The sequence below is a fragment of the Pristis pectinata genome, chromosome 5 (assembly GCF_009764475.1).
Source record: "Pristis pectinata isolate sPriPec2 chromosome 5, sPriPec2.1.pri, whole genome shotgun sequence".
Lineage (NCBI taxonomy): Eukaryota > Metazoa > Chordata > Chondrichthyes > Rhinopristiformes > Pristidae > Pristis > Pristis pectinata.
In genome coordinates this window covers 100,381,306-100,406,227 of record NC_067409.1, presented here as the reverse complement: position 1 = coordinate 100,406,227, position 24,922 = coordinate 100,381,306, and the positions used below count along the sequence as shown (strand labels likewise).

Sequence of the window (24,922 nt, the reverse complement as noted above, 5' to 3'; positions counted from 1 at the left end):
ATGCCACAATGGGTTATACTTTTGCTAAGTGACTACTGCAGAGAATATGTAGAAGATTCAGAACACAACTGAGCTTAATTCAGCCAGATCTTGAGTGGAGAGTACAAGAGAAGCAGTTGGGGCAAAAACAGAATTATTATTCAAGCCCTGGAGAGACACAATACAAATAACATTTTAGAATTTGTGTGTTAACCCCACGTAACAAGTCTAAAGGTTAGGAGTGGGATGTTTGAATGATGGAGCAAGTATGCTTGTGATGAGTGTGTGACACTTGCACACATGCACAATGCAGTTGGAGGGAGCAGCATGTGTTTTAGCACTTCTCCACGTCTCTCAGTGATTCATCATTTTTACCTCAAACAGTTAGAATAAGAATTCACACACAGATCATAATACTCTGTTCTGAATTTGCTGCATTGATGGAGGATCCTTTTATTGCTGTCCAGGACAATGAGTCATGGAGTCATAGAGCAATACGGCACAGATACAGGCCCTTCAGCCCAACCAATCCATGCCAACCACAGTGCCCACCCAGTTAGTCCGAACTGCCTGCATTCAGCCCATATCCCTCAAAGATCCCTCCCCTCCCCCCCCCCCCCCGCCCTCCATGTACCTATCCAAGTGCTGAAAAAGTTGTCCCTCAGGTCCCTTTTAAATCTTTCCCCTCTCACCCTAAATCTATGCCCCCAGTTTTGGAGTCCCCTACCCTGGGGAAAAGACTGTTATCATCCATCTTATTTATGCCTCTCATAATTTTAAACAAATCTATAAGGTCGTCCCTCATTCTCCTACGTTCCAAGAAATAAAGACCTAGCCTGGCCAACCCCTCCCTATAACTCAGGCCCTCTGGTCCTGGCAACATCCTCGCAAACCTTTTCTGTACTCTTTCCAGTTTAACCACGTCTTTCCTATAACAGAGTGACCAAAACTGTACACAGTACTCCAAGTGCGGCCTCACCAATGACTTGTACAACTGCATCATAATGTCACAACTCCTATACTCAATGCCCTGACTGACGAAGGCCAGTGTGCCAAATGCCTTTTTCACCAACCTGTCTACCTGTGACACCGCTTTCAATGAAGTACGCATTTGTACTGCTCGGTCCCTTTGTTGCATTACACTCCCAAGCGCCCTACCATTCATAGTACAAGTCCTACGCTGGTTTGACTTTCCAAAATGCATCACCTCACACTTACCTATATTGAAATCCATTTGCCACTCCTTGGCCCACTTCCCTAACTGGTCAAGATCCCCCTGTAATCTACGATGACCTTTTACACTATCAACACCCCCTAATTTCATGTCATCTGGAAACTTATTGATCAAGCCTTGTGCATTCACATCCAGATCATTTATATAAATAACAAATAATGAGGGTCCCAACACCAACCCCTGTGGCACACCACTAGTCACCGGCCAGGAAACAACCTTCAACCACCACCCTTTGCTTCCTAACTCTGAGCCAACTTTGAATCCACCTAACCAGATCTCCCTGGATTCCATGGCACTTCACCTTCCAGACTATCCTACCATGTGGGATCTTGTCGAAGGCCTTGTTGAGGTCAAAGGGGACAAGATCTACTGCTCTACCCTTTTGGTTACCTCTTCAACAAACTCTAAAAGGTTTGTCAAGCACGACTTCGCACCCACAAAGCCATGATGACTCCTCCTAATCAGGATCTGTGTATCCAAATGCTGGTAGATCCTGTCCCTCAGAATCCCCTCTAGTAACTTCCCCACTACTGATGTCAGAGTGTGTCAATGTCATTTAGTTCTCTGCATTTCTACTGTTTATAAACACTGTGCATGCCTGGACCTGACCAAATAGAGAAGTTTGCAAATTTAGGTGGTTGTATTGAATGGCTTACACTTTGCGCTCACCATATGGGCTGGAGGGCAGTCGGGGAAGCTCATCAGTGAGAAGCCATGAGCTATTGCTATGTAAAACAGCAGGCCCCATTGTTGCTGGGCTTGTAGTATACATGGCTGATATTAAATGCTTGGACACGCTAAATCAAATCAGATTGTGCACATACCTCGGATGAATCCCACGCAATGTATGATAACCTTCCACTTGTGATGTAATCAACGACATAAAAAATCAGGAGGCTTACAATTAAAGCAGGGCTTATGAAAACCCAGGTAACGATCCAGTACAAATTTGGCTTGCGTCCCACCATCATTTCAATCTCACCCAGGAATCTGTAAAAGAAACCCTTCTCATTAATTATTATCCCATGATTACTGGTAATATCAAAAATATTTGCAATTGCGATTAATTCTACAAAAAGGAAACGTTTGCCTTTTATAGTGCCTTTCTAGGCTAGAGATCACTTTGAAGCACTGTGAAAGCGTTGCCACTGTTCTGGTACAGAAAAAGAAACAGCAGCCAATTTGCCCACAGTAAGCTTCCACAAGCAACAATGTTATAACGTAGATAATCTGTTCATGATGCTTTTTGAGGAGTAAATATTTATCATGACATTGGAGAGAATACACTCTGAATAGTGTAACTGGATCTTTTATGTCTGCCTGAGAGAACAGAAAAGATCTTGGTTGAAAGTCTTATTCGAAAGGTGGCACTTCCAACAGTGCTGCACTCCCTCTGTACTGTGTGGGAGTGTCAATCATGGTGTTTGAGCTTCGGTTTCTGGAGTGGGATTCAGACCCATAAACCTCTGCATTTGTGGTGAGGGCATAGCAGGAAATGTGTCATGAACAGGTACCATGATCGACAAAATGTCTGACAGTATTATTAGAACTCTCTTTGTTAACTTACTGAATGGTCACTTACTTCCACACAAGTCCACTTCCACATATATGCCAAATTATAAATGCAGAAAAAACCCACTGCACTTCGTCATTAACATTATCAATTCAGTCTAAAGCAGGTTCTTTGAAGTGCCAATGGAAGGATTGCATAATGAGTCCTTCAGCTCTGGGCACAAGAACAGAGCCCCACAGGGAAAATTGATCCCTGTCATAATTTTGTACACCTCTGTTAGTTCCCCCTTCAGCCTCACTGTATCAGGAAAACAAACCCAGCCTGTGCAGTCTGTCCTCAACTGAAATGTTCCATCCCAGGCAATATTTCTGGGAATCTGCTCCATGCCCTTTCCAGTGCCATCATGCAATGTTCCAGATGTGGCCTCACTAATGTTTTCTAAAGTTACATAGAACATAGAACAGTACAGCACAGAACAGGCCATTCGGCCCACAATGTTGTGCCGACATAGCTATTCCCTCCTACCTACAGAATACCCATATCCCTCCATTTTCCTCTCATTTATGTGCCCATCCGTGCTGCTCTGAAAAGCCCCCAATGAATTTACCTCCACCACCCTATCAGGCAATGCACTCCAGTCATCCATCCAAAAAAAATGTGCCCCTCACGTCTCTTCTGAACCTGCCCCCTCTCACCTTAAATGAATGCCCTCTGGTATTGGATCACTCAATAACAGGGAAAAATATATTGCTTGTCCACCCTATCTATGCCCCTCATAATTTTATACACTTCCAACAGATCACTCCTTAGCCTCCACCACTCCAGAGAAAAGAGCCGAAGTTTGTCCAGCCTCTCCTGATAGCACATGTCCTCTAATCCAGGCAGCATCCTAGTAAACCTCCTCTGCACCCTCTCTAAAGCCTCGATATCCTTCCTATAGTGAGGTGACCAGAATTGCATGCAATACTCTAAATGCGGCCTAACCAGACTTCAAAAGAGATGTATCATAACTTCTGGACTCCTATACTCAATACTTCGATTAATAAATGCAAGAATTCCATATGCCTTCTTCATTACCCCATCTACCTACGCAGCCACCATCAGAGAGCTTTTGACTTGTACACACTTTGTTCCTCAATACTCCCTAGGGCTCTACCATTCGTAGTATATGTTGGACAGTTATTGGACCCCCTAAAATGCATCACCTCATATTTATCAGGATTAAATTCCCCTCTCCATTGCTCTGTCCGATTTATCAGCTGATCGATATCATTCTGCAGCCCAAGACTACCCTCCCCTCATTATCTACAACACCACCAATTTTCATGTAATTTGCATGCCTACTACTCATACTTAGTTTATTCAGATCTAAGTTGTTAATGTATACTACAAAGAGCAAGGGTCCCAGCACCCTCTGATAACAGGCTTCCAATCACAAAGGCAACCCTCCACCATCACTCTCTGTCTCCTATTACCAAGTTAATTTTGGATCCCCTGGGCTCCAACCTTTTGAAACAGTCTTCCATGTGGGGCCTTGTCAAAGGCTTTAATATTTAAATGGAAAGTGATAGCTAACAAGTGAAGAAGTACAGAGGGATCAAGGTGTTCTTGTACATAGAACATAGAACACTACAGCACAGTACAGGCCCTTTGTGCCGACATTTTATCCTGCTCTAAGATCTATCTAACCCTTCCCTCCCACACAGCCCCCTATTTTTTTATCATTCATGTGTCCATATAAAAGTCTCTTAAATGTTCCCAATGTATCTGCCCCCACGATCTCCGCAAGCAGTGCGTTCCACGCACCCACCACTCTCTGTTGGGAGAAAAAAACTTACCCCTGACATCCCCCTTATACATTCCTCCAATCACCTTAAAATTATGTCCCTACATGTTTGCCATTGTCGCACTGGGGAAAAAGTCTCTGACTGTCCACTCGATCTATGCTTCTTATCGTCTTGTACACCTCTATCAAGTCACCTCTCATCCCCCTTCGTTCCAAAGAGAAAAGCCCTAGCTCGCTCAACCTATCCTCATAAGACATGCTCTTCAATCCAGGCAACATTGTGGTAAATCTCCTCTGCACCCTCTCTAAAGCTTCCACATCCTTCCTATAATGAGGCAATCAGAACTGAACACAACACTCCAAGTGTGGTCTGACCAGAGTTCTATAGAGCTGCAACATCACCTCGCGGCTCTTGAACCCAATACCTCGACTAATGAAGGCCAATGAACCCACATAGCTGTTTCCCTGGATCCCACGCCTCCTGACTTTCTGAATAAGCCTTCCATAAGGAACCTTATCAAACGCCTTACTAAAATCCATGTACACCACATCCACTGCTCTACCTTCATCAATGCGCTTTGTCACATCCTCAAAGAATTCAATCAGGCTCATGAGGCACAACCTGCCCCTCACAAAGCCATGCTGACTGTCCCTAATCAGCCTATGTTTCTCCAAATGCCCATAAATCCTGTTTCTAAGAATCTTCTCCAGTAATTTGTCCACCACTGAACTAAGGCTCACTGGTCTATAATTCCCAGGACTATCCCTACTCCCTTTCTTAAACAAAGGAATAACATTTGCCACCCTTCAATCATCTGGTACTACTCCTGTGGCCAGTGAGGACACAAAGATCATCGCCAAAGGCTCAGCAATCCCTTCCCTCGCTTTCTGTAATAACCTTGGATATATCCCATCCAGCCCCAGTGACTTATCTATCCTAACGTTTTTCAATAGTTCCAGTACATCCTCCTCCTTCACATCGACCTGCCATAGCACATCAGCCTGTTGTACGCTATCCTCACAAACATCAAGGTCTTTCTCTCTGGTGAATACCGAAGCAAAGTATTCATTCAGGACCTCCCCTACCTCTTCCGACTCCAGGCACGTTTCCTCTTTTATCCCTGATCGGTCCTACCCTCACTCTCGTCATCCTCTTATTCTTCACATACATGGGGTTTTCCTTGATCCTACTCGCCAAGGACTTCTCATGCCCCCTTCTATCTCTCTTAAATCCATTCTTAAGCTCCCTCCTGGTTACCTTCTAACTCTCCAGAGCCCTGTCTGATCCATGCTTTCTAAACCTCAGGTGAGCTTCTTTCTTTCTCTTGACAAGATATTCTACATCTCGTGTCAACCACAGTTCCTTCACTCTACCATCCTTACCCTGCCTCAATGGCACAAACCTATCCAGAGCCCCATGCAAGTATTCCTTAAACAACCTCCACATTTCCACTGTGCACTTCCCCAAGAACATCTGTTCCCAATGTACGCTCCCAAGTTCCTGCCTAATAGCATCATAATTCCCCCTACCCTAGTTAAATACTTTCCCATATCGTCTGCTCCTATCCCTCTCCAAGGCTATGGTAAAGGTCAAGGAGTTATGGTCACTGTCTCCAAGATGCTCTCCCTCCGAGAGATCTGAAACCTAATCAGGCTCATTGCCTAGTACCAGGTCCAGTATGGCCTCTCTTCTAGTTGGCCTGTCCACATAATGGGTCAGGAATCCTTCCTGTACACACTGAACAAACTCCGTCCCATCGATCCCCTTTACACCAAAGAATTGCCAATCAATATTAGGGAAGTTGAAATCACCCACGACAACAACCCTGTTATTTTTTCACCTCTCCAAAATCTGCCTCCCAATCTGCTCCTCAGTGTCTCTGCTGCTATTAAAGGGTCTGTAGAATACTCCCAATAGAGTAATTGCTCCCTTCCTGCTTCTGACTTGGAATTCAAATCCATAGTCTTCCCCCAAACACCCCTCCCCACAACCCTTCAAAATCTCTGCACACCTCCAATTCCAACCTCATGATTATCCCCTAATTTTTGTTGCTCCACTGTTGGTATCCCTGCATCCATCTGGGATCATTCTCTAAACCTTCCCACCTCCCATTCCTCAGTCACTTGTCAAACCTCCTCCTTCTGAGGTTTCGATCACCTGTCTTAATAGGAGCCACCGTGAAATCCTCTGAGAGGCAGGTAAATACAAGTTAGAACTTGAACAATGGACTCAGCAAGAGGAGGAGACAGACCCTCCTCTGTCACTTGTTACTGAAGTGGGTCCATCAGATGCCAACCTGGGCCATTCCAATGGAAACAGAACCACCCCAGTATCCCAATGGAAAGCTGTGATTGATGGGCACTCAGTGAGGGAGGACCACAGGCCTACCTACCACTAACTGTCCACTCTCAATACAATCTCCTCACTGGCCACTACCATCTCCTCATTGGCCACTCCTCACCATCCTCTCCCCACTACTCAGGACCCACCTCTCATTGCCCACCCCTCACCCTCCCACCCATAACCCTCTCACCCTCCCACCTCCTCCCCCTCCCACCCAAACCCTACACACGTCCCTACATGAAGCACAAAATGTTAGCAGGCAGATTCAGCAAGTAATCAAGAAGGCAAATGGCCTTTATTGTGTAGAGATTAGAATTTAGAAATAGGGAAGTTTTGTTGAAATTGGAAAGGATGTTTGTGAGGCCACACCTGGAGTATTGTGCCAAGGTTTGGTCCTCTTACCTAAGAAAGGATATGGTAACATTAGACAGTCCAAAAGAGATTCACCAGGCTAGTTCCTAGGATGAGAGGATTGTCCTATCAAGAGAGGCTAAAGAGGTTGGAGTTTATTTGTGATCTTGTTGTAATATATAAGATTCTAAGGGGGCTTGACATGGTAGACATTGCAATGTATTCACTCGTGGAAGGATCCCACATGAGGGGATATAGGTTTAAGAAAGAGGGACGGGGTGCAGACGGTGGTGCGTCTCTGGAATTCTCTGGTCTAGAGAGTTGTGGAGGTTTGATTATTAGAAGTATTTAAAGTGGAGGTAGATACATTGTTGAAAGATTGGGTGATTGGGGATTTGCAGATCTGGCACAAAGGAGGCCTGGGTGGATATGTCATGGTTGTATTAAATGGTGCGGTAGGTGGCCTACTCCTGCTCCTTGTTTCTTGTGTTCTTGTGACAGCAACGAGGTTTGGGGGTGAGAGAAACAGGTGAAGGGAGAGGGTTGGGGGCTTGTTGTAGGGGAGAAGAGGGTGTGGAGCAGAAGGGGTGCACAGTGTGGACTGGGGAGGATATTGAAGGGTGAGTAAACTGTAGCATTTGTAATTAAATCCTCTGTATTATGGGGACAATGTAGATTGATTTTTAAATAACATTCACCCTACCAGAATAATAAAGTACTTCTGTAATATATGTTTGAAATAAATAAAAAGACAATTAGATTTATAGCCAATGGCTAAGCCAGGAAGGGTGTGGTGGAAATGAGCTTTCCTGAAAAGGGACAGCTTTCAATCAGTCAATTATTTACTTCTTTATGGTCATCATTTGACCTACCCAGTCTTGATATCCACATAAAGATGAAATGATTAAAAAAAACCACTGCATTGACAGCAAGTACTCTGGGACAAGAAGGAATAAAGCTCTTTAAAATATTCGAACACAATGTCATGAAAGCCTAGAATAGTGTTGAAATCAAGTTTGCAAAAGATCCTGAGTATGTTTGTGTGAATTTTGTTATCATTTTCCATTCTATTCCTTGCTGGAAATGCAAACTCAGGCAGTAGTAAGATTAAATTCTGCCTTATAAATTATCAGTGAGAGATCATAATTTGACAAACTGCCAGAGGAATGTCTTAACAGAGTATTGTAATGGAGAGGCAGTACTTTTCCATTCGGAAACTGATTAAACAAAACATCAAAGACAGGCCAGGGAAATATATGGGACACTTTTATACAGTTGGTGGGCTGGGGTGGGGTGGTGAGGGGGTTAAATTGAGATTGAGTGTAACCTACATGTGAAGGTTTGTAAGGGAAGAGACAGGAGTTTCTGCAGTTGATGAAGTGATTCCACCATGACATTTTGCCTCCCTATTCACAGGGTTAAAGACATCAATGAGCAGTTGCAGAAATTCTGAAGTGGGTAGGGTGAATAGCCAGATGTCACGGTCCATATCAGCACCTATAATGTTTTTGGGATGAGGTCCTGCAGGAAGATTGTAAGGAGTTAGGAAAGAAATTAGAAGCAGGACTTCAAAGATAATAATCTTCAGCCTGGTCCTTGTACCATTCACCAGTGAGTATAGATAGAAAGGAAAATAGCATAGATAAATACATGACTGGAGAGATGGTCCAGGAGGGATAACTTTAGGATCCTGGGCATTGGGACCAGTTCTTGAGCAGGTGGACCTGTATAGGCTGGACAACCTGCACCTCAACAGAGCTGTGAAAATGCCTTCACGAGAATGTTCACTGGTATTGTGGAGGGAATATTCAATCAAATTTGACAGGGGTTTGGGCAAATAAAGGTAATGTTGAAAAGGAGAAATAAAGTAAAAATATTGGGAGAGATAAACAGCACAAGAACAAAAAAGAGAGCACTTTTAGACAGAACCAGAATGTGTGTGTGAGAGAGAGAGAGAACACAAGACAGAGGACAGGTATGTAAATGCAAGAGACTTGTTCAACAGGGTTGGTGAGCTGCAGATCTAATTAAGCACATGGGATTATGATGATATGGAAATAACAGCAACCTAGCTTTAAAAAAAAGGGAAGGGATGAGTTCTACATACTCCTGTGTACAAGATGTTTAGGAAAGAATGGAAAAGTGAAGAATAGGGGGAAAGTTGTTGGGGGGGGGGGGTGGAGTTGTTGATTGGCACTATTGGTTAAGTAGAACATTGTAAAGTAGGAGACAGGGTAGTTCTAGAGCAATCGATGATAGAATCTACCTGTTTAGAATGATTTCAAGGATGAGGGATGTTAGTTATGTGTATAGAGTGGAGGAGCTGACATTATTCTCTTTGGAACTGAGGAGGTTGTGATCTGATAGAGGTGTTCAAAGTCATGAAGTGTGTTGGCAGTTAGAGAGAGTACATTCCTGTTGGCAGAACTGTCAAGAAACGGGACAGAGGGTATAGGTAGCTGGCAAAAGATTTTTTTTATATGCAGCATGTGGTTAGGCTCTGGAATACCCTGCCACAGGGAGCAGTGGGGGCAGAATCAGCTGTGGGATTCAACAGGGAGTTGGATTAGTATCTGAAAGGACTTTGGGAAGACGGCAGAGGAGTGGGACGAGCTGGGTTGCTTTACTATAGCGATGGAACAGTTTGAATGGGCTGAATGGCCTACTTCCATGTTGTAACCATTCTTTGAATCTGCTTTTTGAAGTGTGGTCTTTGTTGTAAGATGGGAAATACAGCAGCCAATTTTGTACAGAGAAAACTCCCACAAACAGCAATAAGGACCAGACAGTCTGTTGTTAGTGACGTTTGTTGAGGAATAGGTAATGTCCTGGAGGATATGATATAACTTACAATTTCACCAGTCATGTTTCAAGTTTTCAGAAGTGTAGAAGTCCCTTTTGGAGGCCTATGTGTTGGAGCGAGTGGGGAGGCAGAAAACTGGCAGGAGTAGAGGGTGGATAGCATCAAAACATGGTACTCAATAAGTTGTTAATAAGTATCAATACCTTTAAAGTCTTTTTTCTGTATCGTACTATGCTTGCTCATGCCCGGCAGTGTGCGATGCTCTGAGTACTGGGACTAAGAAATTTACAAGATATACCCTTCATTCCTGTGTGTCTACTTTGTTTCCCTTAGTTTTACAGATACAATAATGGCATTCTTTGATAACAGATTAATTTAGTCCAATTGGTGACCATGGCTTTGAGTCCGAAGGATATGGGTTCAAGTTCCACTCCAGAGACTTGACCATAAAACAAGGACAATGCTCTACTACAGCACTGAGGGAATACTGCACTGTATTTGCTGCATTTGCAATAAGATTTTAAAGATCTAAAGGCACAATAGCAAAGAAGAGTAAAGGAGTTCTCAGTTATCTGGCCAAAACTTATCACTGTAATCGAATATTCACATTATTATTTGTGGAGCTTGCTGTGTGCAAATTGGCCGCTATGTTCCCTGCATTGCAACTGATACTGCATTTCAAAAGTATTTAATGTGGTGTAACATGAATTGGAACATTCTGAAAAGCATTTTAGATATGCAGGTATGTTTTTTAGTTAATTTTCCTTTACTGATCTCTAAATGTGAATGAAAGTGCCATCGGTGTAGCCTTAAACAGAAATAGTTGTCCAATCTCTACACGAATTCCATTCTGAAGATGCAGTGTCATTGATCAGGAAAAAAGCTTAATGTGCTCACCTTCTTATTCCGTGGATGTAACAGACTCCAATGATTTCAATCAGAACTATCAGTAGAAGTGCCAGGGTTGCTGCATAGTCGTTGAATATAACAAACCAATAGTTGCCTGCTTCAGTGGAGAAAATCATTCCTGTACCACAAGCCATAAGGCATGTAATACCTTAAAAGGAAAGAAAGACAGGACTCAATGCATGATCATTAAAAACCATAACATAAAACACATCTACCCCAGCCTGATTTATCATGGCTCTTGTTATACAGTAATCTATGTAAATCTCCAGTTTCAGTAATTGTGAAACTGTATCGAACACCCTCTTTTACAGTTAATAATCTGAATTATAAAAGCAATTCAGTTAAAAACTTGCTCTCCTTTCCATAGTTTAGAACTTCTTTTGTTTCTATAGCATTTTATTGAGGGGAAAAGTGCCATGATACTCCACCAATGTATTATAAGATAAATAACTTATGCTGAGCCATATGAGGAGATATTAGGGTAGACAACTGAAAGCTTGGTCAACCAAGTAGGTTTTAGTTTGTTACTGGGAATCACAACAAATGAGATAATCATTGTCACATTGCTGTTAGTAGGAGCTTACTGCACACAGATTAGTTGCAACATTTCCTCCATTCCACATGGCAACATTTCCAAAATGTCTAATTGGCTGTAAAGTCCTTTAGAATGTCCTGACAGTATTTTTATTGGTTTTATTTGAACTTCTGAGTGAAACCACCACAATGAATAGGTTCATGCAAGGATTGTAGCAGGCATAGGAAGGTTGGCAAGATCTTGCAGAAGATTATTTAACATGTGTTTTGCCATCATCAGGAAAATTTGCTGCAATTCAAGTTTTGTAGATTTGAACAACAGGTTAATTTACATTTAAAACTTGGAGCGCTCCTACTCTATAACACTCTGGCTTATGTAAACCTTGAACATTTTGCAAAGCAATGTCTATTATTCATTAAATTCCAGTCAAGAGACTTGAGCACAAAAAAATAGACCAACATTCCATTGCAGCACTGTTGGAGATGTTGTCTTTTGCATTAGATATAAAACAAAGTCCCTTTGCTGTTTTGGGGGAAAATGAAAGATCCTGATGCCCTATAAAAACCAGAGTGTGAACAGATCAAGGCTTACCTATCATGAGCTCCCTTGGAAGATACTTTGAAATGATCTTCATGTCACTGAGTGGAGTGATGACCCCCGCCATGTTTCCCAGCATGCTGCCAATTCCCAACACCAAGACCATCGAAAAGTACAATATCGACCAGATCTGCGATGGTCCTGGCATGTGCACAATGGCTTCAGTGTAGACTATGAATATAAGCCCAGTACCTTCAGCAGCCTAGTAAAAGAAATGGTAAAATTCCATTAGAATACAGAGCACTGGAAAGAATCAAGGAATCATAGAAGGATAGATTATGGGAAGAGGCTATTCTGCCCATTGTGCCTGTGCCAGAAATTGCTACCTTTCTAATTTTGTTTTTGGCCTACAAGTTTTCTGTTCATCTAATGAGGGAAATGGACATGGGACCTGGCTGAGCACACTGATGGATGTGACAAATTGGAGAGTTGCAGAACATCTTGGAAAGGGCTGGTGAAGAACCAGAAGTTGCAGACAAAAGAGACTGCAGATGCCAGAACCTAGAGCAACAAACAATCTGCTGGAGGAACTCAGTGGGTCAAGCATCATTTGTGGGGGGAAATGAACAGCTGACATTTAGGGTCAAAACCCTACAGCAGGACTAGAAGTTGCAGTCTACATCAGTACCAAAGACAAAGGTAGAAAAAGGAATGAGGTCCCTTAAGGAACTAGGTAAGAAATCAAAAAGAACTTCACTGATAGTAATATCAGGATTACTCCCAGTGCCACAAGTACAGGAATAGGAGGATAGTACAAATGAATGCATGGCTGGAGGAATGGTGCATGTGGGAGGGCTTGAGATATCTGAGGGTCTGGGACTGTTTCTGGGACAAGTGAAAAATGCACAGATTGGATGGGTTACACCTCATCAGGACCAGAACCAATATTCCCGCAGAGGTGGGTTGCTAGTGCTACTGGGGAGGAGGTTCAAACTAGCTTGGGTGGAGGATGAGTACCTCAAAGAGAATTCAGGAAGGACGGAAACAAAACAATGGAAGGTGCAAAAGTAGTAAGTGAAATAAATTGTAGAAACAAAGGCAAATAGTAAATGGAGGTCAAAGTGTGGAAAATTGTTAAAATGGCAAAATTAAAGATGCACTATCTAAATGCTTGAAGTACCTGTAACAAAATAACTGAATTAATGGCACAAATTGCCATTGCAGAAATGTGGCTGCGGGTTGTTCAAAGAAAGGTACTGAATACTCAAGGATATTTAACATTTGGGAAGGAAAGGCAGAAAGGAAAATGAGGTGGGGTAGCACTATTACCAAGGGATGAAATCAGCACAGTGGTGAAAAATGAATTGGGTCAGCAAATCATGAAGTAGAATTGGGTCATGCTAAGAAACAGCAAAGGGCAGGAAACATAAGGAGAAATTATTTATTGGACACTGAATAGTAGCTGGAATGTTAGGCACTACTCAGGAAATTAGAATAGTGTGTAACAGTGGTAATGCAGTAGACTTCAATCTACATATAGGTTGGACAAGTCAAATTGGCAGTAATAAGGTGAAGGACAAATTCATGGAAGGTATATGACATAGGTTTCTAGATTAATATATTGAAGAATAAACTAAGGAGAAGGCTATTTTAGATCTTGTTTTGTGCAATGAGAAAAGATTAATTGATAATTTTATTGTAAAGGGGCCTTTAGTGAAGACTGCCCATACTATGTTAGAAATTTACATTGCATTTGAAAGTGATGGAGTTCAGTCTGAAACTATGGTCATAAATCCAAACAAAGGGAACTATGAAGGTATGGGGACAGAGTTGGCTGTGGATGATTGGGAAAATAGATTTAAAGTTATTTTGGTGGTCAGACAATGGGTAACATTTAAATAAATAATGCATAATTTGCAGAAAAAAATACATTTTATTGAGGACCAAAACCCAAAAGTTAAAGTAGTCCATCCATGGCTGACAGGAGAAATTAGAAGTTGTATTAAATCCATGGAAGAGGGCTATAAAGTTGCCGGAATTAGCTGTTGTCCTAAGGATTGGGAGCATTTTAGAACTCAGCAGAGGAAGATCAAGAAATTGAGAAAGAAAGACAAGAGAGAATATGAGAGTAAACTAGCTAGTAACATAAAAATGTACTGCAAGAGCATGTATGGGTGCATAAAAAGGAAAAGACCAGCGAGGGCACGTGTAGGTCCCTTAACGTCAGATGGGAACTTCATAATGGGAAATAAGAAAATGGCACAGGAATTGAAGAATTTGGGTGTATCTTCAGGGAAGGAGACACAAAAAGCATGTCGGAGATACCAGAGAAACAAGAATCTAGCACAAATGAGAAACTGAAAGAAATGGGTATTATCAACAAAAAGTATGAGAAATGTTGGCGAGACTAAAAGCCGATAAATCCCATGGACCCAAAGATCGACATCCCAAATTTTTAAAGAGGTGACTATAGAGACAGTGAATGCACTGGGTTTCATCTCCCAAAATTCTATTGAGTCTGGAATGATTCTTACAGAGAGCAGCATGGCAAATGTGATCCTACTATTTAAGGGGGGAGGGGAGAAAGAAAACAGGGACTCGCTAGCCTGTCGTCGGTAATAGGGAACATGCTGGAATCTATAATGAAGGATGAATTACTGAACATCTTGAAAAGAATGATAGATTTGAGCAGAGTCAGCACTGGATTTATGAAAGGAAGGTCATATTTGACTCATCTACTGGAGTTCTGAGTTTGTGATTAGTAGAATAGATAAGGAAGAATCAATGGATGTGGTGTATTTGGATTTTCAGAAGATTTTCAAATCCTCTGCCGTAGAGCTATTTGGAGGTTCGGTTGCTGAGTTCGTTCAAAACAGCAATAGATTTCTGGATATAAATGAAAGAGGGATATGGGGATGGTGTTGGGGTAGATGACAAGCCATGATATTGACAAATTATAGAACCATGCTCAGTGGATTAAATGGCCTACTCCAGCTCCTAATTCTTGTTCTCATATTATATCAATGGGTTGATAAAAGAAAAACCTCCATTATAATCACTGAGCTTGTGGAACATTGCAGGTGACCAGCCTTCAAATGCCACTATTGCCTAACTGCTTAAAAAACAAAATTTCTTGATGGTGCAATTTCTTAGTATTTCCTGTTAGCATCAAGTCCTCAAGGGTTTACCAATGAAATGAATAATTATCTCATGAAACAGATAGGTGTGTGTAGAGATAGTGGTCAAATAGGGAAGCATGTCAGAGTTCTTCCTACTGTCTCCCTAATATAGGAGAATTACAATAAATTCCTTCCTAATCCAACTGGTGCTACCTTGAATGGTATCAAACTTGCCTGTTTGGATAACTTCACTGCTGTAGGATAAAAAAGGTTTAGAAGGATATGGGCCAAATGCGGGGAAATGGGACTAGCTCAAGTAGACAACTTGGTTAGCATGGACGAGTTGGGCTGAAGGGCCTGTTTCTGTGCTGTATAACTCTATGACTCTGAAAATATGGAGTCTCGCCCAATAGTGTTTACAATTATTCCAGAAAGGCATAATCCAGGAAACTGTCATTTGTGTATGTTTCATCTTTGAAAGAGCAATCAAATTGGTGTCATTCCTTATTCCATGTGTTTTTGTCTAATTGCCTTTAAGAATTCATATGGTGTATTCCAGACTATAATTTAATAAGTATTCTCACCTCGCCTCACCTTTTTTTTATTGGCGATTAAATCTGTATCCACCATTCACTAATCTTCTGCCACTGGAAGCAGCTTCTATCAAATTTCTCTTGATTTTGAACATCTCTTGCCCTTCTCTGCTCTGTGGAGAACAACACCAGCTTCTCCAATCTCTCTATGTAACTGAAGTCCTGCATTTGTGATACCATTCGAGCAAATTTTCTCTGCACCATCTCCAAAGCCTTGATAAGTTTTCTGTGTACCAATTGAAGCAAGCATAACACTTGTTTTTTTGAATCCTATGTCTGTGTATAAATAACCTTCTAAATAGCTGCATCAACTTGTCTTTCCATTATTAAAATTCCCTGTACCAGTAGCCCAAGGTCTCCTTGTACTGATATATTTAAAATTGTCCATTTTGGTTTACTGCCTCACCTCATTCTCATCTCAAACTACATCTCTTGCTACTTTCACAATAGATTCCAACAAGTTCATTACAACTCCAAGGAGGATAGAATAGTGGAATAGCACTGCTGTCTCACAGCTCCCGAAGTCTGGGTTTGATCCTGATCTTATGCGTTTGTGCGGAGTTTGCACATTCTCTCTGTGACTGTGTGGGTTTCCTCTAATTGCTCCAGTTTCTTCCACATGCCAAAGATGTGTTGGTAGGATAACTGGCTACTGTAAGCTATGATTACTCAACAGCAATCCACTGTTAAAGTCAAACCAGAGCTAATGCCTTTTATAGGTGTTTTGGATATCAAAGAATATAGGGTTAAAGCAACAATGTGACACTGAGCTAACAAAGCAGCTATGATGTTATTCCATGGTGGAGTAGGCACAAAAGGCCGAGTAGCCTATTCCTGGTCCTATTTTTTAGTTCTTACAATGCTATTACCGTATCTAAATGAGACTGCAGGTCGCAGGTTTCAATTTGTGAGGAAATGGTGGCAAACTTGTCTGGTGCTGTTGAATTCAGGTGTGCTGTCCACTTGTCGAGTGTGTCTGATGTTATTGCTGTCTCCTCCAGGTCGAAGGTGTTTGTTAGTAGGAGAATCATCCTGCAATTAGAACAATTGCTTAAGGTTCCAAAGTTAAGCATCAAGTGATTTTTCAAAATTACAGGAGTAAAACAATAACCAGCCATGATTACTCAACAGCAATGCACTGTGAAAGTCAAACCAGAGCTAATGTCTTTTATAACTGTCCTTGAATAGATTAGTCTGATAATCATGCTGTTAGTGATTTTATCTTGACTACGCACAACTTTACAATTAATCTATTATCTTGTCCTTATACTCTTTGCAGACTTTGCAGCTCAATGGGTAGTAATCTTGCCTTTGGCTGAACTCGAGTTTCCCTCCAGATAACATGGGTTGAGAGAGTCCTACATTGTTGGAGATGCCAGCTTTTAAATGAGTTGCTAAAAACAGGTGGACACAAGAAGGGTCGAATCATTCCAAGGAGCATCTAATATTCAGCCCTCTGGATAAACCTGTTTTCATAGTGATGCTGTTTCCACCTTTGAATTTTTGTTTTCCTCAGGACCTTTCCCCAGCCCCACCTCCCAAACTACATCCTGATACTGTGGCAACATCCATCTAACCTTGCCTTCTGATGAGTCTCAGCTCCAGACTCCTAGTCCAAGTCCCAATCTTGCACCACCCACCCGCTGATCTCCAGGAACCACCTTTACATGCACGCTTCAAGGCTTTGATTTTGACCCTATTGCCTGCCATGTGAATTTTATTCCTTCACAGATACAGACATCACTGAGCATCTTGAAATGTTTCTAAACTGAAGAGGAAGTTAAGAGTCAACCAAATTGGTGAGTTCATAGTTACATATGGGCCAGCCCAGACAGGAAAAGCAGATTTGTTTCCCCAAGTGCCATGAAGTAACTAGACACCAATCTAGTTGTTTCATGTTCACCATGACTAAAACTACTTTTTTTTAAAATTCCAGATTTTTATTTAGTTACTTGAAATTAAATTCCCAATTGCCATGGTGGGATTTGAACAGAGGTCTCTGGATCAATTTCCAAAGCTCCAGTTGCTGGTCCAGTACATTAACTATGATACTTTCAAGCCATTATTTGATCATTATGATATGCCCATGTGGGAAAATGTAAGAAATAGAAGCAGAAAGAAGTCATTGGCCTGCTGAGTTGTTTTCAACATTCAATAAGATCAAGGCTAATCTGATACTTCAAATCCAGGTTCTTACCCAATTACTATCCTTGTTAATTCCCTTAGTGATCAAAAATTGATGGATCTCAGCCTTTAATACACTCAATTATAGATATCCGTGGCTGCCAAGGCAGTAAGCTCAAAACATTCACAATATTATGAAGAAATTTCTACCTATCCCGGTCATAAGTGGCCAAACCGTTATTTTGAGACTGTGCCCCCATCCCACCTGTGACTCTCCAGTCAGAGGAAACAACCTTTCACCATCCAACATGTCAATCCTGCTCAGAATCTTGAATGCTCCATAGTATTCACAACACATCTATATTCATTGGAAATTTGAATCAGTTTTACTCAATATCAGCCCATAGGATAAACCCTTCAATTCTGAACTCAGTCTGGTGAATTTATCTTGTGGTGTGCATATTTACTGGCATATTTCCTAAATTACTTGAGTTTCTCACTTCATAAATGATTTGGAATATATTAAAAATTGAACTGAAAGGTGCTATACAAAAGCAAGTCTTTCTTTTTACCTTCTAAAATTATTGATGAATAAAGGTTGGCCAATTACATTGGTGTACACATTGGGGAGTCAGCCCAGCTGGTCTGTGCCAGTGTTTGATTCCCTGAGGCCTCTTTATTTAACACTAACAGCGTCATCACTTTTCCTTTCTCCCTCAAGTAGAAAAGCTGATATTAAGGTCAGATTAATAGGGACAAATAGAGGGAGGGGTAACTGAAGAGGAGCGGCCAGTGTGTGAGTGGCTCATGGTAGGAGTGGAACTTTGAGGCTTTGGCTCGAGAGGCTTCGGCGAGCAGAGGCTGAGGACGAGCTTGCTCCCAGTGATGTAAGGCTGGGTAAGTTCCTTTAGTTAATTTAATTAACATAGGAGTGGGTAATGAAGGCAGCAGTTAGGGCAGTCGTGTGCTCCGTATGCAGTATGTGGGAAGTCAGGGACAGCACACTTGTCCCTGATGACTACACCTGTAAAAGGTGCATCCAGCCGCAGCTTCTGACAAACCGAGTTAGGAAACTGCAGCTGGATGAACTTCGGATAATTCGTGAGGCGGAGGCAGAAATAGACAGGAGTTTCAGGGAGAGAGTCACCCCTAAAAGTTACAAGGCAGGTAGCTGGGTGACTGTCAGGAAAGGGGTATAGACAAGCCGCAGCTTACCAGAAGGGAACACTGTCTAAGATTGTCGCCTATAACAGATAGAATAAATATGGCTGATTTTCTGAATAGTGGAAAACTGGAGCAAGCAAGTAAGCTCCGCCTTTGTAACAGGTCGCTTTTCCATTTTTTTTTCTTGGCTTGCTCACGGACCCCCCGGTCGCGGACCACAGGTTGAAAACCTCTGCCCTCGAAGATCAGAGTTGTCGTCTATGTGTGGAGCCTCAGGAGATGGGGGAGATCTTAAACAGTTTTTTTGCATCAGTTTTTACTCAAGAAACTGGCATGGTGGATATGGAAGGATGAGGGAGAAAGCAGTAGCGTCATGGAACATATAGAGATTAAAGAGCAGGAGGTGCTTACAGTGAATAAAGGTAGATAAATCCCCTGGGCCTGACAAGGTATTTCCTCAGACCTTGAGAGAGACTAGTGTAGAAATTCCGGAGGCTCTGGCAGATATGTTTAAATGTCCTTAGCCACGGGTGAGGTGCCGGAGGACTGGAGGGTACCTCATGTTGTTCCATTGTTTAAAAAAGGCTCTAAAGTAAAGCAGATAATTACAGGCCGTTGAGCCTGACATCAGTAGTAGGTAAATTATTGGAAGGTGTTCTGAGAGATCAGATATTTGGACAACCAAGGGCTGATTAAGGATAGTCAGCATGGCCTTGTGCGTGGTAGATTGTTTTTAACGAATCTTGTAGAGTTTTTCGAGGAGGTTACCAAGAAAGTAGATGAAGGAAAGGCTGTGGATGTTGTCTACATGGACTTTAGTAAGGCCTTTGACAAGGTCCCACATGGGCGATTAGTTCAGAAGGTTCAGACAGTAGGTATCCATGGAAAGGTTGTAAACTGGATTCGAAATTGGCTGTGTAGGAGAAGACAGAGAGTGGTAGTCGATGATTGTTTCTCAGACTGGAGGTCTGTGACTAGTGGTGTGCTTCAGGGATCTGTGCTGGGTCCATTGTTGTTTGTTGTCTATATCAATGATCTAGATGATAATGTGGTAAATTTGGTCAGCAAGTTTGCTAATGACACTAAGATTGGAGGCGTAGTGGACAGCGAGGAAGGCTTTCAAACCTTGCCGAGGGATCTGGACCAACTGGGAAAATGGGCCAGAAAATGGCAGATGGAACTTAATGCAGACAAGTGTGAGGTGTTGCATTTTGGAAGGACAAGTCAAGGTAGGACATACACAGTAAATGGTAGGGCACTGAGGAGTGCGGAGGAACAAAGGGATCTGGGAGTTCTGATACCTAATTCCCTGAAAGTGGTGTCACAGGTAGACAGGGTTGTAAAAAAGGCTTTTGGCATCCTGGCATTCATAAATCAAAGTATTGAGTATAGGAGTTGGGATGTTATGGTGAGGTTGTAGAAGACATTGGTGAGGCTAAATTTGGAGTATTGTGTGCAGTTCTAGTCACCTAACTATAGGAAGGATATCAGTAGGACTGAAAGAGTGCAGAGAAGATTTACTAGAATGTTGCCGTGTCTTCAGGAGTTGAGTTACAGGGAAAGATTGAACAGGTTAGGACTTTATTCCTTGGCGCATAGAAGAATGAGGGGAGATTTGATAGAAGTTTACAAAATTACGAGACGTATAGACAGAGTTAATGCGAGTAGGCTCTTTCCACCTAGATTAGGAGAGATAAGTACGAGAGGACATGGCTTTAGGGTGAGAGGGGAAAGGTTTAGGGGGAACATTAGGGGGAACTTTTTCACTCAGAGTGGTGGGAGTGTGGAACAAGCTGCCATCTGACGTGGTAAATGCGGGCTCACTCTTAAGTTTTAAGAATAAATTGGATAGATACATGGATGGGAGAGGTCTGGAGGTCAATGGGACTAGCGGAATAAAGTTTCAGCACAGACTAGAAGGGCCGAATGGCCTGTTTTCTGTGCTGTAGTGTTCTATGGTTCTATAGGTGGGGAGAGAAGGCATCCAGAAATGCCCCATTATCTCCCAGCAGCAGATCCCTGGAGCCCTGTAGCAGCAGGTAGATCCATCCTGCCAGTCTCCCAAAATGCTTGTTCATATCTATATAGCGCGTCCATAAGTTAGGCAGTCGTAACCTGGGAAGACCAATTTGGATCTGCCTTTCGTTAGTCCAGATCTATCCATCTGTCCTGAAACAACTCAAATGTGGAGTGTTATGCAGCAGTTTCAAGGTAGCAAAATGTGCCAAGGCACATTGGAGTGCTATCAAACAAAAATAGACGCTAGACCATGTAAGGAAATAATAGGCTGGATAAGTAAAATCCTGGTTATAGGACATCCTAAAGGAAGCAAGAGGGTGAAATGTTTTCAGTTGTAACTAAGCGGGAGTGGTGTAAAATAGTCATAACTCAAAGTTGGTCAAAGCTTTCATGATTTGGAATTTGTCCTCTTTTGTGTCACTTTGCCCTTTGTGTCGTGTGCACCACCTATATAAACAAAATAGCACTGACAACATGCAAAAGATAAGAAGACTCTGACATACAACAGCCTGGAACTGATGTTGCCAATTCCCTTCCCTTTGGAATTAGTGAACTAATAGGGATCTTCTGGAGCAAACTCAGATTAACCGATTCACAATAACATAGCAGAGGAAACTGTTCAGTCCAAGAACCTGTGCCAGCTCTTTCTAAATGCAATACAGTTAATCCCATTCCCTTATATTTTCCACAACCCTGCAATTTATATTAGGCACTCTCAATACAGTGAAAATTAATCTTTTTTTCATTACAAAACCTCGCTCGAGTTCCTATTCAAGGTCACTTGATTTCACAGAATTAAAATGTTGGAATCCTAATCAGTTTAATTGTCTTGAATATCCATTTCAATTATTTTATAGTTTATCTAACATAGCTGTTAAAAACAAAATAGTCTCATGGTTCTTCAGACAGTCAAAATAGACAGTTGTCTGATTACTATTAAACAACAAAGATAATGCTTTGAACAATAAACATGTTGAAAGACTGCTCTCAGGAGCAGCCTTCTCCTGATGCCATTTCTGTGACCTACTAGTTATAAATGAATTGAAGCATGTGTCCAAGTCAGCATAGTGAAGTTCAGATGCTGTATGAATTGGATAGAACTGATGATCTTTTGTAAATGTGAAAGGCCAGAACTCTGGATAGCTTATTGAACAAGACATTTCCACAGGTTTCATAAGGAACAATGAACCCTGTAATTTCATTATCCTGTCACCATAATTTTCGGTGGGAGAGTAGCTGGTAAAAAAGAGGGGCAGTACCCCTTGTGGAATAAAACCTCTGGCTTGTCCCTCTCTATCTATGTAATCTGCCCCATGCCTACAACTTGCCACGATATCTTTAAATGTTGGCTTTTGATCATCTCTGAAATTAATTGCTCCAACGTTGGTGGCCATGTCTTCAGCTTTCAAGGTCGAAGCACTAGAATTTCCTCCTTAAATCTTTTCACCTTGCTTTCCTCACTTTTAACTTTTAATGAACACAATCCCGTGAAATGTCTAAGGACATTTTATGAAGGTAAATGCACTAAATAAAGAGAGTGTTATATTAGTGGGGTGGAGCATCATCCAGAATTTCCCTACATGAGGATTAAAATAGACAACACTGGGAACACTCAGAATGTCAGGCAGTATCTGTGGAAAGAGAAACAAAGTTAATACTTCAGGTCCAAGACACTTAATCAGGTCTTTGAACTGAGACATGAACTCAGTTTCTCTTTCCACAGATGCTGCCTGACCTGATCAGTAGTTCCAGCATTTTCTGTTTTTATTTCAAATTTTCAGTACTTTCAGTTTTTTAAGTTTTTCTTCCTACATTAGGACTTCCGACCTGCAGAGCTCAGAAAAGCCAGCCTAATATTGGAGTGGAGAACGTCAAGTAACATGGGATGCAGTGCCCTTCAAAAGGGTGAAAGTCTGTGGCCTCTGGTTCTGGAGTTCAATCTATAGAGAAAAAGGAGATTTAAAAAATAGTTCTTAAGCCAATACTGGGCCAATGCAGCTTTTGCCTCCAGTGATAAGCGGGGATGTAGAGTGGCCACTGCCCTAACCAAATTAGCTTTCTTTCACTGAGGCCACAACTTGGCAATGAAGGCCAGAACTGTTGGGGTCACATCACCATGATTTTCAGGCCTGTGCTTCCAGCTAACTTTTGTATTCACAGTGAAGTTTAACAGATTTTATAGATGGCAAACCTCTGAAAGACTGGGAAAGTTTTCCCCACTGTTCCTCAATCAATGTTGTTAAAACAGATGACCTGGATATTATCACTTTGCTGTTTGTAGGAGTTTACTGTGGAAAGAAAAATGCCTGGTGAATTTCTCACATCATAGCAGTGACAATACTTCAGTATGTATTTAATTGGCTGTAAAACACTGGAGGATTGAGAGGTTATGAAAATTTCTGTACAAACAGATAAATATTTCTCAACAAGAAAATAACAAAGGGAGAGTGTTACATATCAGTAGTCCATCACTGCTCTCCAGGACACTTCATAACAATGAGAAACGCTTTTAAGACTGCAAAGATACAGAATGCAAAATTGGAGTATGTGAGATACTAGACAAGTTCTCTAATATATTGAAATAACTTGCAGGCACTGAAATTATTAACGGATATTGTTGTTTGTACTTTAAACATTTGGGCAAAATGTTATTGTATCAAACAATATTGTTTTTATTGCTTTCACTTAATGACCTGCACAATTTTTAATATTTACTATCTCTCCAAACTGACACCTAGATCTTTCTGGTGGCATAGCGAAAAGGGGTTGGGTTGGGGGAATGAGAGGGTGAATCAATCTGGCCATGCAGCTGTCACCCATTCAATCTAGGCTGGCAGAAACATAGGTTAAGTATTGCAACTACTTTACAACATTGCAACACTGTACAAGTGGCTTTTGAGTATCACTCCTGTACAGCAAGGAAGCAGAGACAGTGAGAAAATCTGTAAAGAAAAAAAATTGGGTAAAAAAGTGCACACACACACACTTCAGGAATGTGAAAAAACAAGAAAATGATAGAAAAAAAATGAGCAAGGAAAGATGAGAGAGGAAGAACTAGTGCAGGAATTGAGATTCTCCCTACATAATACTCTTACCTTTCAATACAGCTTTCATAATTATATGTAGCTTTGAAACCATATATGGCAAAAGTGACAATGCTGGCAAATACAGATGTCAGACTGTTAATTAAAGCAATGATTACTGCTTGTATCTCACAGTTGTTGTTTTTCTCATTGAAACTGGCAAACGCAATCAGGCTTCCAAATCCCAGGCCGAGTGAGTAGAAGATCTGTGTGGCTGCATCAATCCAGGATTTTGGGTCTGTCAACTGCTCAATCTGAGAATGAATTACAATGAGCTTCATTGATTGGAGCACATCATGACATGAGTACACATTAAACAAAAAAAAGTTGAACACCAAAGCCTGCCTTATTAGTTTCCTTATTATTAAATTCAAAGAAAAACATAGGCAGAATAAAGTTAATTATGATCCTAAGTGGCGTTCTTTGTAATAAGTACACCTAAAGTAAGGAAAACAGAATATGTTGGAAACACACGGCAACTCAAGTAGCATCTGTGGAAAGAGAAAAAGAGTTAATGTTTCAGGCAGGGACCCCTACACCCTTCTAAAGTGTTCTGACAAAGAGTCTTTGATTTGAAATGTTAACTCTTTCCACTGATGCTGCCTGAACTACAGCACGTTTCCAGCATTTGCTGTTTTTATTTCAGACTTCGAGTATCTGCAGATTTTTATATAAATAAAGGGGTGGTTTAAAACCAGAAGATAAGAAATCTTCAACAACAGAATAAATTAGACCAGAATTCATTACAATTTGATAAAAATATATTTAGTATTGGCCGATAATATTGATCATTTGTTCAGTGAAGAATAACATAGAAACATAGAAAACC

At 41.5% G+C, this 24,922-nt stretch overlaps 1 protein-coding gene across 3 annotated transcripts in view; it reads right to left on the bottom strand.

Moving 5' to 3' along the window:
* Positions 1–24,922, bottom strand: part of LOC127570253 (sodium- and chloride-dependent transporter XTRP3-like) — a 63,434-nt gene that overhangs the window by 8,008 nt on the left and 30,504 nt on the right. For all 3 annotated transcript variants that reach the window (XM_052015595.1, XM_052015596.1, XM_052015597.1), the window contains 5 exons: positions 24,106–24,347; positions 16,573–16,735; positions 12,046–12,253; positions 10,908–11,067; positions 2,038–2,203 (listed from right to left, as the gene is read on the bottom strand). In XM_052015595.1, coding sequence (XP_051871555.1) covers positions 2,038–2,203; positions 10,908–11,067; positions 12,046–12,253; positions 16,573–16,735; positions 24,106–24,347 — 939 coding nt within the window. The remainder of the gene's footprint in view (positions 1–2,037; positions 2,204–10,907; positions 11,068–12,045; positions 12,254–16,572; positions 16,736–24,105; positions 24,348–24,922) is intronic.